The sequence below is a fragment of the Triturus cristatus genome, chromosome 2_1, assembly GCF_964204655.1.
Source record: "Triturus cristatus chromosome 2_1, aTriCri1.1, whole genome shotgun sequence".
Taxonomy (NCBI): domain Eukaryota; kingdom Metazoa; phylum Chordata; class Amphibia; order Caudata; family Salamandridae; genus Triturus; species Triturus cristatus.
The window spans coordinates 1,013,310,502-1,013,329,877 of record NC_140581.1 but is presented as its reverse complement, the minus strand read 5'-3'; the positions used below and the strand labels follow the sequence as shown (position 1 = coordinate 1,013,329,877).

At 47.8% G+C, this 19,376-nt stretch overlaps 1 protein-coding gene across 4 annotated transcripts in view; it reads right to left on the bottom strand.

Moving 5' to 3' along the window:
- Positions 1–19,376, bottom strand: part of ACO1 (aconitase 1) — a 364,042-nt gene that overhangs the window by 99,055 nt on the left and 245,611 nt on the right. For all 4 annotated transcript variants that reach the window (XM_085634885.1, XM_085634871.1, XM_085634895.1 and 1 more), the window contains 3 exons: positions 13,799–13,883; positions 6,064–6,220; positions 5,770–5,894 (listed from right to left, as the gene is read on the bottom strand). In XM_085634885.1, coding sequence (XP_085491011.1) covers positions 5,770–5,894; positions 6,064–6,220; positions 13,799–13,883 — 367 coding nt within the window. The remainder of the gene's footprint in view (positions 1–5,769; positions 5,895–6,063; positions 6,221–13,798; positions 13,884–19,376) is intronic.

Sequence of the window (19,376 nt, the reverse complement as noted above, 5' to 3'; positions counted from 1 at the left end):
TGGATAATAAACTCTCCTTCTCTACTCAGGCCAAAAAACTGTCTTCCACCTGTTTCGGCCTACTTAGAATCTTGAGGGAGGTTCTCCCGCTACTCCCCCTCGAGGCTAAAAAGGTGGCGATGCAAGGCCTCATCCAGTCTCGCCTGGATTCGAACAATGCCTTATATACAGGGGCACCGGAGATAACCCTCCGAAAACTGCAGGTCGTCCAAAACTGTGCAGCCCGCACATTGCTGGAGATCTCGCGCACTCAGTCAGCCAGACCTGCTCTAAAAACTCTCCATTGGCTGCCAGTGAGGCAGAGAGTCACCTTCAAGGCACTGTGCCTGGCGCTCCACGCCTTCTGGAAAACAGCTCCAGCCATCAACTCCGACCTTATCATTCCTTACCAACCTAACAGGAACCTTCGGTCCACGGATGCGTTCCTTGTTGCTGTTCCTAGAGTGAAGCGAGCCAGGTCGGGGGGCAGGCTGTTCTCCTTGAACACTGCCAAACTCTGGAATGCCCTCCCCATCTCACTCCGATCCAATCCTGACCTCCTCTCATTTCGCAAAAATTTAAAGACCCATTTGTTTGCCAAATCCGACTCCTCCTAGACTGCCTCTAGATCACTCCTTGCTTCTACTCAGCGCTTGGACGCTTTCGGGCAGCAATCGCGCTTAACAAATATTTTTACATTTACATTTACATTTACATGTGTGAAACCTATGGTTTTTTCAGTGAATATATATATATATATACACACACATATATATATCTGTTGTCAAATGCTGCACCCTGATTTTGTAGGACGCATGAGTATGTCTGGGTATGTTTTTGTCTGGTTGAATGTATGTGTGAGTGTGATGTAGGATGTGCTTGGATTTTTGGGAAAACAACTCTTATTATGTTCTTATATAAAACTGTAAAAACTAAACGAATAAACAAAATATTTTATGTTTGGTACTTGAAGGTTTTTGTATTATATTTCGGAAGGCCAGTGTTTCAAGTTTGGTGAAATGCATCAGTGACTATTAGCACCATATGACTTTGTTCACAGGCAGAGAAATATTGTTTTGATTAGCTGTCTATTTTCCCCTGTGTTCTCTGCTGGCCATTTGTTACAGGGGCCCCCTTCAGCGGGGGGGGGGGGGGAGGGGAAGAGGAGGGGGGTTGCACTAATGTCATTGCTTAATTACTTCAATCTTGTTTTCTCCATAGATATGTTGACTAATATTGATGGTGAGGGACGTATTCCCATGTACACAGGAAGGGAGAGTGATAGCGCTAATGATTATATTTTTCTGTCTGCACAATTATATTTTTATAATCACCAAGTTTAGTATTTCTCACCAAGCGTTCAGTGATCATAGTCCTCATCTCAGTTTTAGGGGTACCCCGTCTTCAACCAAGGGGCCGACATGGAGATCTTGTTGTACCCCTGACTCATTCTCATGGTAGACTTTTAAGAAGGGCTATCGTGGAACCCGAGAATTTCCTTCATTCTTTGTTTCATATTTGTGCTAAAGGAGTATCAGCACGTCTTAACCTTCTAGGTCCAGATCGACTTATTGCTTTTAGCCGAATAGCCCAAAATGCTGATGAGCTATTACATGTACCATATACAAAAACAAACGACTCTGCCCCCAAAAGGTTTGATGCTGGGTGTTCCAGGGCCCTGCATAAGTTAAGGATTGCGCTCAAAACCACTCCTAGAGATGTAGAACAGGTAGAGACCTGTAGACATACTAATAAGGAGGAGTTGAAGAGAAAGAAAAATACTTTGAGGGATATGGCCTGGGATGAACTGGTCCAAGCGAGTACAGTAAGAAATAGTTCGATTTTTTAGCACATAATAAATCAGCTCTGCTTCATCCAGGACAATGTTCCTACTATGCACCACCATATTACTGCTAAGGACTGGGTGACCCACTTTGAGGGAATGTATAACTGCTTAGATGTGTCAGTTCTAACTGAGGAGAGGGCAGTGGTCCTAATAAAATCTGGGCTGGTTTTTACACTGGAAAAGATAACCAAGGGCATAAAGGCCCTAACCAGACAAAAACCCCGGGACAAGATGGTATCTCGCCTGACTTGTAGGTTAACTACCCAGATTTGTGGAGCCCATTGTTGACCGTTGCTTTGAATGCGGGAAGGCCTGCCACCCTCCTGGTTATCATCAGTCCAAGTCAATCCACAGTTCTACAGGCTCATAATACCCATTAGATTCAGTTGTAAAGATAGTAGGGCGGGCACTTTTAGATAGATTGAGATGCTGGGCTGAAGACAGCTTATAATCTCTGATCCTCAAAAGTGGTTCCAGTCAGGCAAATCCACCATAGATCAGTGCATTAACCTCTATACGGTGGTTAAAAATATATAGTTGCACGCTCAAAGACAATCCACATGGTGTTTATGGATCTTATAGCGGCATTTGACAGAGTTACCCATGATAAGTTGTGGAAGATCCTGTTAGGTCTGGACGTGGACTTTAATATAGTTCTGTTTCTGCAAGAGCTTCGTACTGAGACAGCTGCTAGAGTCAGATATTCCAACAATTCTTCATGCACTGATAGCTTTTAAATCTCTTTGAATGTTAATGGCCTGGAACAGGCATTAATTGCAGCAAAAGTAGACTGCCCAATGATCTGTACCCGCCCCTACTAGTAATTTTTTACACAGATGACGCAGTGTTGATAGAGAGAACGGCCAATGGTCTGCAAACCCTTTTGAATAGATTTGATTTCATTATGAGGGATTTAGAACTTTGTCACCCTCACTAAATACCACGTTATGATGGTGAGGACAGGAATCCCAGTACGAAATCTTTTAGCCTGAACTGACACTTATTGGCAAAGGCTGGGTGTGCTATTTGACTCTAATCTGAGTTTGAAGCCCCTGGTTGGGGTTAAAGGTCAGGAGCTCAGGAAGACCATAGGAGTAGTCTTTAGCTTTGCTGCTAGGTTGGGTAGTAGTCCCCTCCAAGCCCTTCTCAAGAAGCGTCAGGCTAAGTGTGTGTCCAAAGCTCTATAAAGGCGCGCTATTTGGGGCTTTTTGGACCCACATGAGCTTCAGGTGGAGGAAAACAAACTTCTCAGACATCTAACTCTATGTGCCCCAGAGTACGTCGTCCTTCGGTGTACACGAAGAATTGGAGGTCAGGTATTTAAGCGATCGTATTGCCTTGCGCCCTTTGCGGAGTTGGGTTAGGATCTGGTCCAGAGAGGAGCTGGGTCTGAATCGAGAAGTATGAAGGATTGTATGGTACCCAATCAGGCCTATAAAATTCCATGACTTCAGTATATAATGGACTCTCTCTCTAATCTGGGAAGGAGGGAATTGTTTAAAAATCCCCTGGATATCTGCAGAGGGGACCACAAATGGGTAACGGTACATTTCATGGAATGGGTGACATTTCCTAGGGAGGGAGCAGAGCTGTTGAAACCCACTGTTAGGAAATATTTTCTGACAACCACTACACTGGTCATGAAGCCATATCTAACTTTTGTTAAAAAAATTAATTATAGGGATAGATATCAGCTTGCAAGACTCCGATTTAATTTACTGCACCTGATATTTGCTACCTCAAAAGGATGTTTTGATCTAAATTCTCTGGGTCCTTGCAATTGTGACAATAAATCACCTTAGGATGCCATGTACTTTATGATGTCTTGCACTTTTTATACAGAACAAAGGAGGGTTTTTATTGTAACTGTTTTAAAAAGGAAAAGTTTTTTTACAAGTCCATCCTGCTTTTATATGTTTACATATGTTATCGGATGAATATGTCATAGCAAATCTTATAAGTTACTTTAGTGCTGTAATTATAATACGGCAAACGCGGGTTGAGTAACGGAATGTTTAAGCACTTGTATATTTATTAATTCTCTATTTCTGTGCACAATGTTCTCATATACAGGCTATCATGAATCTATTATGTATTGTTTTTATAGATGTTATCTTTTACAGTTAACTAAAACCAAATAAAGAATTTGTTGATGATGATGACTGCAGCACTTTAACTGAGCTCAGGGAGACTCCCTCACACATGACGTGCAGTTAGAAATCTAAGGTGTGGTGGCCATGCAGGGGAAGAGTGCTTCAGGGTCTGTGGTCTGACTGTTTGAAGTTTGTTCTTCTAAAACAATGTGAAAATGTTTACCAATGTCACTTAGCTTCTCTAGAGCTTTCACAGCTTGTGTTTGACACAGATTGTTAATATTACTGTGGCACTCCCATCATGACAACAAGTAAGATTCAAGCATGTGAAACTATGAAAGAATCAATACTGGAGAATCTGCCTTATAAGCCACAGCCAGACTTCTTTTTTCAGAGACATTTGATGACATTACTCCAATTCTGGTCTAGCTATACTGATTTCATATCAAGATCAGAATCAAATTTAAGCTAGGGTGTCAAGCCTACAAAGAAGTCCACTTAGACTCTCCTGTGGATCTGGCTATTTTCCTTAAGATTTCTAGCGGCATGAGAAATCTCAGGGAAAAAGGGGGTGGTGATGGACAGAGTTTCTGAATGGTGCAGAATACTCTTACCAAGTCAAGAGATCATGGTTTTAATCCATCACCGTTTTTTAGCTCACTGCTTGGTAGTTTGGTTTGCCCTGTTCCCATCATGCACTTGGACAGGTACAGACTAATTTGCATGTAGCCTGGTTCTGAGCTGGGATGGGATGGTGCAGTGAGCTAAAAAACGGTGATGGATTAAAACCATTATCTCTTGACTTGGTAAGAGTATTCTGCATCATTCAGAAACTCTGTCCATCACCACCCCCTTTTTCCCAAATCGATTTTATCCACACTCAGTGTGGGAGGGTATGCTCAGACGTGAGTCCCTTGCTCATTGCACCATCAGGATTCAGGCAAGCCGGGCCGACGAAGGCTGTGATGCCAGAAACCGGTCCCCGGAAGCTTGTTTCCTTCCCAGTATAAGAATTGGCTTGGTAGTTTGGTTTGCCCTGTTCCCATCATGCACTGGGACAGGTACAGACTAATTTGCATGTAGCCAGGTTCTGAGCTGGGATGGTGCAGTGAGCTAAAAAACGGCGATGGATTAAAACCATGATCTCTTGACTTGGTAAGAGTATTCTGCATCATTCAGAAACTCTGTCCATCACCACCCCCTTTTTCCCAAATTGAGAAATCTCAGGAGCAAAATTAATATTCTGTATAACCTCAAATATAGAAGCTAATGTGCATTGCATTAGCCACTCACTGATGCCATCTCGCTCATTTGGAACCCTCTTCCTGCTGAAATCAGGACCAACCCTACCCATCAGACAACCCTCCACCACATAAAGAATCATCTATTCAAACGGTAATCGTCTAAAATGACTCAACTACATTTGGTTACTTGTGTACGTTTACTTCTACCTCTCATTTTCCCGTAACTGCAGTCCATTCTGACTGCTAACCCTCTCCGGCCCCACTCACTCATGCCTGTTCCCTCCCCCTCCTCTCCTCTCCGTTCCCTCTTTTCATCCTATGTTCGTATTCCTAGTTTGATGGATGACCTTTCCCTGCTTCTTTCCCTCTTTTCCCCTCTCTCCCGCTCCCCCATCCCAATCTTCTTTGTCCTTCTGTTCTCTGCCTATTGTTACTCTGGTTTCTGTTCGATGTACGCCTGTTGTATCACTGTTGCTCTTGATATGTAAATCGCTCTTATATTTCGGTACCCATGCACTATATAAATCTGTTAAATAAAAAAATGATGCTTTATTATAAAAATAAAAAAAGAACATAACATTTACTTTGGAATTCAAAATCACTTTACCTCAATTTTTTCATACACTTCATTAAACATTCCAGGGATGACAAACTCTCGTTCAACATCTTGAATTTCATCTCTGGTAGGCCAGATATCTCGTAAAAAAATTGGCTTTCCTTCTGCATTTTCTCCTAATGTAAAGTAAACACAGGTTATGGCACTTCAGCAATATACAGACCGCAGCAAAAAGATATGGGTGGAAAGCACATTCAGCCCATTTAAAAAAGAGTTCACAACACACAGAAAAATGGTAAAGGCAGGAAAATTAATACAAAACAATGAATTCTCAAAGTATCTTACCCAAGGGATCTTTTTCAAAATCAATTCTTATGGTGCCAGCAATGGCATATGCAATTACTAGTGGTGGAGAGGCCAAATAGTTTGCACGTGTGTTGGGATGTACACGACCTTCGAAATTCCTATTCCCTGACAAAACACCAACTGCTACAAGGTCTCCCTGTGAACAAAACAACCAAAAAATTAAATACAAATGTGAAACAGAACAACAAGCAAAAGGCAGAGTGGAGGTAGGGACACTAAATCTCGCTTTTAGGAGATGTGTTTCTCAAGTGCCTTATGGTTGCACACAAGACTTCCAGTGAAATGCGACAAAAAAAAAAACCTTAAAGACAGAAGGTCAACTGTCCCATTCTAAATCTATGAAAAGAACCGTGTCAAATCTTTAAAAACACACAATGAGGTCTCACTTCTTAAGTACCCAAATCTAACTCTCGAAAGCTGAATGCAAAGAAACTCAACATGACACAGGTATCCAATGTGCTTAAAGAAATTCACCTTAAGTAGCCTAGTAATTTACATAACTTGAAACGTGAAAATAGAAATCGAGCATTAGATACTCCCTCCCCTATATGAAATGCAATTTATAGGAGGAGAGCAGCATGATTTGGCTTATAAATATGACATGTGACAGAAACGAGTGGGAGTTCCCAAATATGTTTAGTTAAGGTAGATTTCTCAAGAGGAATTTCTGGGGACATTCTGAAACAAAGGTACCTATCACAGCTGTTGATTAGGCTGCATAAAGTAAAAGCAAGCTAATATGTAACAAATGAACAAGATACTTACCTTCAGTAACGATATATCTGAAGAAACATTCCTCACCTTAGAATATTCCCAGGCGTCAGGCTGGATCTGGAAATATTTTTCGTCAGCAATAACCTTTGCGCGACGCTAGGCGTCGTCTGCGGCTCCTCGTCAGTCATCGGCGTCGTGCGCCAGAATGACGTCGGAGTACTTAGACGCCACCCTCACGCACCGACGTCAGTTTTTGTACATAGCTTTCCGTGCCAGGAACGCAGAGCCATGCAAGAGACCGACACTGGTGTCAAAAAAGTCTAGGGCCCTGAAAAGGAGAACCTTAACCCTAGATGTCAGTTCGCAGAACGGGGAGGATGGGTGGGTCGGTGAGGAATCTAACTAATGTTTCTTACAGATAGATCGTTACCGAAGGTAAGTAACTTGTTCATCTGAAAGAAACACGTTAGTTAGATTCCTCACCTTAGAATAGATACCCCAGCAATACCAACCCCGGTGGTGGGTCTGCGAACCAAGATCACACCAGAAAGTCCTGGAGAACAGAACAGCCAAAGAAGCCGTCTCTCTGGACTTGGCTGTCCAGGCAATAATGCTTGGCAAACGTGTGCAGCGAGGCCCACAATGCTGCCTGACAGATGTCCTGCAAGGGGACTCCCTGACCCAGGGCAGTTGTCGCCGCCGTGGCCAGAGTGGAATGGGCCCTCAGCCCTACAGGAGGTTCGTTTTTAGCCAAGGAATAACAATACACAATACAACCCACCGAGAGATGGTTCGCTTGTGTACCGCCCTCCCCTTCTTAGCGCCCACGTAGCCCACAAAGAGCTGGTCATCCACCCGGAACTGCTTGGTGCGGTCCAAATAAAAGGACAGCGCGCGTTTTGGGTCCAGACAGTGGAGCCTCTCTTCCTCTTTCGAAGGATGCAGAGGTGGAAAGAAGGTGGGCAACGTGACAGACTGCCCGATGTGGAAGGCAGTCACCACCTTAGGAAAAAAGGAAGGATGAGTCAGGAGAACAACTTTGTCTGGATGGACAGAAAGAAAAGGAGGCTTAGAAGATAGAGCCTGGAGCTCACTCACCCTTCTAGCAGAGGTGATGGCAACCAGGACAGCAGTTTTAAGAGTGAGAAGACGAAGGGGACAATTATGAAGTGGATCAAAGGGAGCGCACATCAGATACGTCAATACCAGGTTCAAATCCCACTGAGGCATTACGAAAGGGACAGGAGGAAACATGGGAGTAATGCCCTTGAAGAAGCAAGAAACAACAGGGGATTTGAAAAGAGAAGGCTGATCAGGAAGTCGTAAGAAAGTTTGAGTTTGAATTTAAAGCATTTATAGAGCGCACGTTCACCTGGCGGTTTCATGGCGCTGTAGTGTACAGAACCCAGAGAACAAGAAGATCAGGGGGGAGGCAGTACAAGACAGTTACAGTGGGAAGGCTTGTGCGAAGAGAAAAGTTTTTAGCGCCTTTCGGAAGAGTGAGTATTGGGTAGAAGATCTGAGGTGGGCGGGGAGAGAATTCCAAAAAGCGGAAAGCAGAGATAGCTGAAAGATAACCTTTAAGAGTGCCCAGAGCAGAGACCTGCTGGGCCATGGAAAGAAGAAAGAGGAGAACCTCAGAAAGAGGGGCAGAAAGGGGATCCACAGCCTTTGCTGTGCACCATGCCACAAATTTGTTCCACCTGCAGGCGTATACCGATTTTGTGGAAGGACGCCTGGCTGCCAGAATCACATCGCAGACTTCAGGAGGCAAGTCAAATGGCATCAACTGTCGCCGCTCAATCTCCACGCATGGAGGTGGAGACTGGACAGGTTCGGGTGGAGGACCGTGCCCTGCTGCTGCGACAGAAGGTCCTCCCGAAGAGGCAGTCGTATCGGGGGATCGATCGACAGACTGAGTAGCTCGGGATACCAGTACTTTCATGCCCAATCCGGAGCCACAAAGATGACTTGGGCCCGGTCGCGCCTGATCTTATTCAGCACTCTGGGCAGAAGTGGTATAGGCGGAAAGGCGTACAACAGACTGCAACTCCACTCGTGCCGAAAGGCGTCCTCGAGCGAGTGCCGCCTTGGAAACTCCAATGCGCAGAACTGCTGACATTGCGCGTTCTCTTTGGTGGCGAATAGATCTAACCAAGGCTCTCCCCACTGCCGAAAGAGGCCTTGCGCCACGTCCGAGTTGAGACGCCATTCGTGATCCATCATGCACTGGCGGCTAAGTTCGTCTGCTCTGGCGTTCAGAGCCCACCAGATGTTGAACCACCAGGGTGATGCCCTGATGTTCCAGCCATGTCCAGAGGCGCAGCAGACAATGGGTCCACCACCCCACCCCGCCCTGTTTGTTGCAATACCACATGGCGGTGGTGTTTTCCGTGAACACCTGCACTACACTTGCCCGGACAATGGGAAGGAATGCCTTCAGTGCAAGTCGGATTCGCTCTCAGCTCCAAAAGGCTGATATGGAGCCGAGACTCCGCCGGAGACCAGAGTCCTCTGATCTCCGCCTCCCCCATGTGGCTCCCCCCATCCCAGGAGGGACGCATCCGTCACTACTACGTGCTCCGGTTGGGGTAGGGAGAGGGATCTGCCACTGACCCAATCGCGGTCCGTGAGCCACCACTGCAACTGTCTTGCAGTGCCCTCCGAGATCAAGACAAGGTCGGACAGGTTGCCCAGATGCTGGGCCCACTGAAACTTCAGGTCCCACTGCAGAACACGCATTCGCCACCTGGCGTGATGCACTAACAAGATGCAGGAGGCCATCAGCCCCAGAAGCCGCAGCACCAACCTGACCGAAGCCCGGGATAGAGGCCGAAAGATGGGAAGCAGAGCCTAAATATCCCGGACTCGCTGTTCTGGAGGATAAGCCCGGAACTGCGCCGAGTCCAGAACCGCCCCGATAAAGAGGAGCGTTTGGGAGGGACTCTGATGCGACTTCGGCACATTGATGGAGAACCCCAGCAAATGCAGGAGGTCGGCCGTAGTCTGGCGGTGGGAGACGACTTGCTGGGGCGAGCCCACCTTCAACAACCAGTCGTCGAGATAGGGGAAGACTGGAACCCCTGATCTGCGCAGATGAGCTGCGACCACCGCCATCACTTCCGTGAACACCCGAGGGGCACTGGCAAGGCCGAAGGGGAGCACGGTAAACTGAAAATGCTCCTGACCCACCGCAAACCGCAGGTAAAGCCGGTGGGCCGGCAGGACGGGGATGTGGAAATAAGCGTCCTGCAACTCCAAAGCTACCATCCAGTCTCCAGGGTCTAGGGAAGCCAGAACCTGAGCTAAGGTGAGCATCTTGAACCTTTCCTTCCGGAGGAAGGCGTTGATGCTCCTGAGGTCCAAGATAGGGTGTAGGCCCCCTTTGCCCTTCTTGGGAACCAGAAAGTAGTGGGAATAACAACCACGGCCTACTTCTGGACCAGGAACGCGCTCGACAGCCCCTTTGGCCAAGAGGGCCGCAACTTCCTCCTGTAGAAGATTCAAGTGATCCCCCGACATGTGGTGGCACTGCGGTGGCATGGCTGGAGGGGTCGTCTCGAATGGGAGGGAGTAGCCCTTTCGGACGATTTGCAGCACCCACCTGTCCGAAGTGATGGAACGCCAGTGGAGCAGGTGATGGCGAACTCTGCCTCCCACTGGCGTGGAATGGGCCTGAAAGTGCGGACTAGGAGGGCTTTGAGGCGGATGCTGCTGGGGTGGATGTGGATGGGCTGGCACGTTGTCCCCCTGTACCGCCTCGGCGGAATCCACGTCTGCGACCGCGTGGAGGTTGGTTCTGCGGCCTGTGGCTAGACGGACGTGAGGGGGCGCCCCTTCCTTGGCCACGAAAGGGGCGAAAAGCTGAAGTTTGTGGACGCGGGCCGAGAGACCCAAGGACTTGGCCGTAGCCCTGGAGTCCTTAAAGCACTCTAGCGCACTGTCTGCTTTGTCGCCAAAGAGGCGACTGCCATCAAAGGGCATGTCCATGACGGTGCTTTGGACATCTCCGGAAAAAGTCATGGACCGCAGCCAGGCGTGACGACGAAGCGCCACTGTGGACGACATTGCCCTGCCTAGCGAGTCAGTCGTGTCCAAACCACATCGGATGGCATACCGCGCTGCATCCCGCCCCTCGGCAAGAGCCTGGGTGAGCCGCGTACGGGGCTCCTCCGGACACAGGGGCAGCACGTCCTCCACCGTATCCCACAGAGAGTGGGAGTAACAGTCCAAGAGACAAGCGGTGTGAATAGACAGCAGCCTTAAACTAAGGGAGGAGAACAGCTTTTTACCAAACTGCTCCAGTCTCTTGGATTCCCGATCCTGGGGAGCGGACGGGAAGGAGATCTGGGAAGTAGAGGCCTGGATAACCAGGCTCTCAGGCGTGGGGTGTTGGAACAGGAAACTGGGGTCGCCCGGTGCAGGGCGGTGGTGCCGGGCCACACTCCGGTCCACAGGAGGTACTGTGGAGAGCTTGGACCAGGTGCCCTTCAGAACATCCATCAGTGCTTCGCTAAATGGCAGAAGAGGCTCCGAGGAGCTTGCTGACGGTTGGAGCACTACAGTGAGGAGGTTAGTCCTCACGGCCACAGTAGGGAGCTCCAGCCCAAGGGCTTTGGCCACCTTATGCAACGCCACAGAAAAGGTAGCACCTTCCTCCGAAGCCACAGTCGGAGGAGATATGAAGCCAGTGTCAGGGGAGGTGTCAAGGCCACTGGCATCCCCCAGCTCATCTGCCCAGTCCTGTGATAACTGACCCTGGCGGGTCAGAGGGTCATCAGACCCCTCCCAGTCGCTACCATCATCCGATTCCTGGTAAACAGCTGGAATGATCGGAGCCGGGCGGAAGATGAAATGGTCACCCATCGGCATTGGATGGCGCGGCACTGGCGTCGGGCCCGGACCGGGACTGAACTGGGGAACAGTGTCGTCCGGGGGCGGCACCGGTGTCGGCAGAGGAGGGGTCGTGAGGTCGACTGGCACCGACTGAGATCTAGGCCTGGATCCCGCGGGGACCTGTGGCGTCGTGACTGAAGTCGACGACCGGGCCGGAGCCGCCGGCTCGCGAGGCCTCCCAGTCAACCCGCGGGGCCCGAAGGCGCGCCGGCAGGCATCGACGGCGGAGCGAGGCCCCTTATGGCCGAGAGGAAGGCACTAATCTCCGCCGGAGTCGCGTCAGTCCCAGGGACCGGCGGGTATGGGGACGGACGCAGCTCCTGCGGCTCCGACGGAGATGCGGGGGTGGTACCACCCGGACCCTCGACCGAGTCGCGCGACCGGCGAGGGGAGTCCGAAGAGCGAGGTCGTCTCTTGGACTTCTTACTATGCTTCGACTTACCCGAAGACTTGGAACCCGACTAGCGGTGATGATGGCTGCGGCTCCGCGACCGGTCCCTCAACCTCCTCCTCGACCGGCAACGGCGCGGAGCCGAGTGCCAGAGCTCGAGAGGCTTGCGGGACCGCTCCCGCCTAGCCTTCGAGGTCAAGGCCCGGCAGTCGAGGCACGACTCCGCATCGTGGTCAGCCCCAAGGCAGTAAAGGCACCGGCGGTGGTGGTCCGTTACCGACATCAGCCGGTGACATGAGTCACAGGCTTTGAAACCAGGCATCCTACCGGCACCAGTATCAAGTCGACAAGAGTCCAAAAGGTTTAGTCAAAAAGTGACTAAAGGGTAAGCTCTTCACGGATCGACGCTGTCTGGCGCGGAAAAAAGAAGAACTGACGTCGGCGCACGAGGGCGGCGTCTAAGTACTTCGACGACGTCATTCCGGCGCACGACGCCGACGACTGACGCGGAGCCGCAGACGACGCCTAGCAACGCGCAAAGGGTTTTGCTGACGAAAAATCTTTCCGGATCCAGCCTGACGCCTGGGGATATTCTAAGGTGAGGAATCTAAAGAACGTGTTTCTTTCAGAAGCCAGACATTTTCAATGCTGAAGACCAAAATGCAGCTTTTCCTACATCTTTATGTGGCCATTCGAAACCATAGAGGACCGTATTGAACTGAATCCACTAAAACAACTTAGATGATGACAATTCTAAAGTTGGCAGAGTCCAGTGTTTAATTTTTCACAAATTCTGCAGTTGTGCTTGTTTGCAGTTGAGGTGTATCTCACCAACTCACCAGTCTTCCGGCTGTTGACCAAACTAAACTGATGAGGTTTTCTCTTACCTCCTGCACTAAAGCCTAGGGCCAGCGACTACTACAATGAGACAATTCCTTGATGGGTCTTTTAGCTGTTTGCTCAGGTGCTTGATGCCAGTTATTTAGTAGCTGTAGTCCTTAGTAGTGAGCTTGTAGCCTGCTTTCACTGCATTTCTCATTTACAAGTGTTTTTCTTTCTGAAACATTTGGCATATCTATAGCCTGCGTCCATTGCATACTGCCAAATTAATACACCAGACTCTACCTATACTCCTCTGCTAGTCAGTCTTGTCTTCCTTGCATGTCCCAGTCTCATAACAAGAACAGTGACAAAAAAAATGCCCAACACCATTGGCTATCTCCACGCAGACCTACCATCATGTAAGATCACCGGTACAAACTGAGTACTGCAAATTCAAAAACCTTTCCCTTGGCTAGCTTCATAACTTAGTAGAAAGACTCAAGGAGCCCTAATGACTTATTATATTCAAGAAAGCCCCCAGGACTGCCAAAACATTGTGGATTTGAAAAAGAAAGCAGATTCACAGGCTGAACTAACCTGATCGTCTCATGAAGCTTCTTGAGATAAATTACAGAACCAATGACTCGTTACTAAAACGACCATTGATTACATTTTTTTGGCAGTCTGTAACAATTGCAGGAGAAGGACAGAAAAGACACTTCGTAGCAGCTATCAAATTGAATCTCTCAACAATGTTTTCTCAAAAGGCCAGAGTCAGATTGTTCTGCTTTGTACAAGGTATATGAAGATTGCTATATAGTCAACTAAAAACTCTGAAATATAGGCAGTGATTACATTTTAGAGTAATGTATTTTTTACATGTTTACATACCTGAGTTATAGCTTCTACAACACTATCTGGCAGAGGGCCGCTGTTTCCGATGCAGGTCATACACCCATATCCTACCACATCAAATCTAGGTGGAAATTACAAATATAAAAGATAAGCACAATAGGGAGCACCTGCTACAACTATTAAACACTGCTAAAAGAGGTAAGTTAAAGGATTTTACAGCTGGATACATTGACTGAATTAAGGGCTATTTTATTAGCTAGTCAATGCCATGCATGAAATACTGTCTGTGAATGATTAGTTACAATTAAGTGACCATAAGTAAAAAAAATGAAAATACAAAAAAATACATCAATAATGAAACCACAAGGTAGTACTTCGAACGATATGGATGCATTGCACTTGAGAGAGAGAAAATATGCAGTTACGTGCAAGAAAGTGCGAAAATTAGATCAGGGCTGGATTCCACAGAGTTCTGATATCATTTATCTAATACTTTAAATACAGCGAGTAGTTAACCTCTACAGTAGGGAGAAGGGCAACATTTAAGTTCTTTCAGCAGTTAGAGTTTTGGAATAAGAAGTGTCAGTGAAGAGGTAAGCTAAATATATAAAAAACAAAGGTTACAGGGACGTTAAAGTTAGCTTTAGATTTTACACACACAAAACCATAGAAATGCAGCAGTTCTAGTTGGTTATCTCAAGTAACTTTAACTTGTGCCCTAATGCAACTTTAATTCGACCCACACGCCATGCACAGTTTTCTCATAAATAATTTCACTGCGAATGTCATGAGTAATGTAATATGTGGGGTAATTAGCAGTGCATGGCGACGGCGTAAATTATTGTTACTGTAGGACACAAGTTATAGTTACTTGAGAAAACTATAACTGATGAAGTTCTATGGATTTCTGTGGGTAAAATCTGAACCTAACTAGAACGTCCCTGTAACCTTTGTTTTTTTTTGTGTGAATTTCTACGTTTTTTTAAATTCTAACTATAACATCCCTGTAACCTTTGGTTTTTTCAGTGAATATATACAGGTTATTTAAGGCCATTTCCTAACTGTAATGTCCCTGTAACCTTTTGATTGTCAGTGAATTTCTACGGTTTTTAATGCTATATCCCAACTAGAACATCCCTGTAACCTGGGGGTGTGAGTGGCTGGGTGGGTGTCTAGGTGTGGTGGGTGTGTCAGTGCATGTGACTGGATGTGTGGGTCTGAGTGGGTGTGTGAGTTGTTGTATAGGTGTGTAGGTGGGTGTGTACGTTTGTGAGTGTGATGAGTGCCTCTGAGGGTCTGCAAATGGGGGTGGGATTGGTTTTCTGAGTCTCTGAGGGGGTGTGTGAGTGGTTGCGTATGTGTGTGTGTTTGTTACTGGTTGTGTGGGTCTGCAAGTGAGGGTGCAAGTGGTTTTGTGGGTCTATGAGTGAATGGCTGGACAGGTGTGTGAGGGGTTGTGTGGGTATGTAAGTGTGTTAGTGGGTCTCTAAGGGGTTGCATTTTTTTTAATTGGGGTCTTCCGCAGATTCACATGGGGGCACCACTGAGAGTTGCGTGCCCCACCCCCCAAAAAAATCTAAATGTACAATTTCTTGGCCATGAGGGGTACATCACAGACCCCTCCATCAGTCCCATGGGGATCAGGCTACCTCTATCCTGACCCCTTATACACCATTTATACTTTATTCCCAACCCCTTCAACCCATCGGAACCGTGTACCGATTGACAAAATGGCGGCCACAACTTTTCTTTCAGGTTGAGGTCAGCCAATCACGGCATCACTGTTGGCGCATGGATCCCTAAATGTGAATATACATAAATCTTTTTATTAAAGAACTCCAAAACTACTGAAGGGATTTACACCAAATTACAAAAAGCACTTTTTCTGGACCAAGATCTAGCTTTCTGCCAAATTGGGGTACTTCCATTCAGCTGTTTGCGCTGTAGTTGTGGCTAAAATCAATGTGGGAAAAGTTATGGGACCCATGCCTCCCACCCCCCCACTTTGTGAATCAACCCCAAACTTTTCAGACAGCAGCTGTATTGAGTGGCAAACTAATTCTGTGAAGATTTATCAAACAGCACCAACGTTATTAGCAAAACAAAAACCGCTTCTCCTATGAAAACTAGGTCCTAACTATAACTACCTCTCTCTCTACACACACCCACACTCACCCCATACACCAAACACCCACCCCCCCTAGCTAGCTACAGACTCTCACCTTTTGAACATTTCCCAGGCGTCAGACAGTGATCCCGGAAACTCTAAGATCACGCCGCTCCTCTACGCCGAGACCGGTCCTGAGAGGAGGGGGAGGGGGCTGGGGGGGGGGGGGGTATGGGGCTCACTGCCCGAGTGTGACCCCTGTCAGCCCTTATGAGGCCCTGGGAGAGGCCTTCACGCTCCCCACCGCTACAGGTCCTGACAGGATCAGGGACTAGCCTCCCTCCTGTACAGAGCTGATCCAGGTAAGACTGATGTGGGGGGTGGGGTGGCCGTGTGGCTGATCACTACAAACGCCCTCTCCCGTCCTCATTGCAGGGGTGGTCATCAGGGGATGAGCCCCCACCCTTCGCACATTGCCGCCACTGGGGCTCTCTTCTGAGCCGCATGATGTGGGTGTACTGTGACAGCCCTCTTCTGAGCCTGACATAGGTGCATAGATGCCCAAATACAGACAGAGCGACCTTGCAGGAACTGCCCCGGGCCTAGGATGGCGCTCTGGTGAGACCCGTGGACTGCAGGGCACCTCTCCACCACAGCAGAACACTGAGATGCTGCCTGTCCCAATGGGAAACGGGCAGCGCTCTTTTGCTCCTGGACATAGCCCCCGCTGCTCATACTTCCCCTGGCCCTCACGCTCCCAGGTGCAAGCAGGCAGGAAATAGCCCTCATCGCCAAACCCAGGGACCTACGCCCACTAAACACACCATAAACTCCTGGTGGCAAGAATCTGGGCATAAAGTCTCAGGTGTACACCCCAGCCCCGGAGTAGAAATAAGCTGTTTAGGGCCACTTTGGAAAACCTACCGCCCAAGTTACGCTGAGGACCAGGAGTCGGAGAATGCTGTGGACTGTTACCGCTAGACAGTGCCGTGAATCAAAGAAGCGTCCTCACGGAGGCAGATATTCGCTGGGCCGCGTTAATCGCACAGGGCAGTTCGTTAACTCATAAAATGCACTGTCCCCCCACTTGTGCTGCCAAGGGGACCAACAAGCAGAGACCCACCTCTCCACTGCTCACTCCATAGCAGACTCGCAACCTCTGTTGATAGAAAGCCGGCTATCCACTTAGCCCCATTCCTCACCCTCCCATACGGCCACAAACATTTGGAAAGACTGCCTCTAGTACTTCACCAGGTGGGCCACACTTTGACTGTGACGTAGCCTTATCCTCAAGGTGAGACAGGATACATTACTTGTTGGAATGGGCACTCTCTCTCTATATATACATAAACCTTGGAGTGCATTATGATGGAGAAAGACAAACGGACTGGAACATAAATGGATACATTCTATGTAAAGCCCCCTTCAGGCACCACTGTGGGGCAGCAGCAACCCTTCTCCAGTGAACTGGGCACTATCCTGCAGATCATTTAATCTTCCAAGGACACGGTCACAACTAAGATTGGAGAAGTTGGAATCGATATCAGGCTACTATGTCAAGACTTATACAACATGGCCGGCAAGGTCTCCGAAGCAGAGGGATGAATCTAGACATTGGATGAGGAAGTAGTTACAGTCAAACACTTTATATCTATACTCCCTGCTACTACTGCCACCCTAGAAAATTGTGTGGAAGACACAGAAAATAAATCCAGTCGAATAAACTTGTGGCTCGTCTGCTTCCCAGAGGATACTGAATGCCTACATACTGAAATATTACAAAGAACGGGGTTTATATCTTCAATGCCACAGGGAAACTGTTGCCTTGGTTCGTGATTGAGAGGGCGCATTGATCCCTGACCTAGTGCCAACCTTCCGGAGCATCCCCATGTCCTCTGATAGATCGCATCCTTAATTCCAAGCACAGAGATGCAATACTCTGAGAAGCCCATCAAATAGAAGCCCTGACTTACAACTCCAATCAGATAATGATCTTTCAAGACTATTCCAATGCTGTCCAGCAACTAAGGAAATCATATGATGAGGTTAAATAAAATCTTTGAGCTATGAATGTAAAGTACATGCTCATACTGCCTCAAAACTCAGTGATACATGACTCTTAAACCATCTTCTTTGAGACATCCTGACAAAGCCTGGGAACAGGCCACTGAAAAGTCAGACTCTCTGGGTAAGCCACAGCTGAACCACCATCCCTCTGGGTGCCTAGACCGAGGACCGGCAGCCAGGTCTTAAAGGAAAACACGATCACAGAGGCAAATGCGAGGCAACCACAGTACCTCCTGATCTTCCGAAATCAGTGGAGCTCACTACTGGAGCAGCGAGAGTAACCAAGTAACATGCAGCCTCAACACTTGGACCATGCACTGACATTACTTCCACAGCCGATCAAAAGTCCTTAAACTTTCTTCACCAAAACGAGGGGTGTGGCCCTAGGTCTCAGAGGATGCCATACATGTGGGACTAAAAGAGAAATTATATGTATAACTTCCACTAATATACATTTTTGAGAATCCTACATAGGAGGAGGTCCCTCACAAATGTTTGGCCCGTAGTTGCTTTGATGGTTTATATTTGGGGGTGCTCTAGGGGATAAGTATAGGGTGGTGGGATTTTGGGGGCGAAAAGGGTAGTTCTGCACAAGTTTGTTCACTTTGTGTGCGTTTTGTTTCAGACCATTTTATATCTACATACACAGAAACTGACACAGGTGCGTCTTGGATTAACGATCAGTATAAGCAAATGTTAACTTGGCTCTTCAACACTTTTTGGCTTGTTCACACCTGCTGGCTTTTCACAATAAGACGGTCTCCAAACTAGATGCCACACTTTAAAGTAATGCTGTGGACTGTCAGCGGCCACGTTGACCACATCAAAAGGACTGCAGTCCTTCGGAATACTCAACGCTTTATGCCTGCCATGTTGATGCTGCAGGGAACACATTTACCGGGGACACACTGCCCCTTCTTAAAACACCTTGGGTATGACCCCATATCATGCAGAGCTCCCGGGGTGTGGCAATCCATCTCCGCAAGACATTACCACTGGTGGTAACCTCCGCTATTTAAGATATTCAGGGCTGTTTTGCAGGAGTAGACGATCCTCTGGAATGGCAACAATAAATTTTCAGGAGCACAAATTTACTGCCATAATTACCTGCCCAGGCTCTGGTAATGTTATGCAGGGCAATTCTGGTATTCCACCAACCGCACTGCAATTGCTGCAACACGCCCACAATAAACAGACAGTCCTGAGCCAAACAACTCTTGGACTTACTGGACTTCAGGTTTCTGTGCGATGCTCGGAGGGTATGGCACCTTAAAGAGCAGGAATTCACTCACACTTCAGCAGCGCACAAGACACTGTCCCAAATTTATATATCTCTCCTTACAGCCACTGATATCCCCCACCTGACAGGAGCTACACTCCCATCTAGGGGAATTGCCCAATTCAGGCGAACAAACATACATCATCCTATCTGGCAACTTA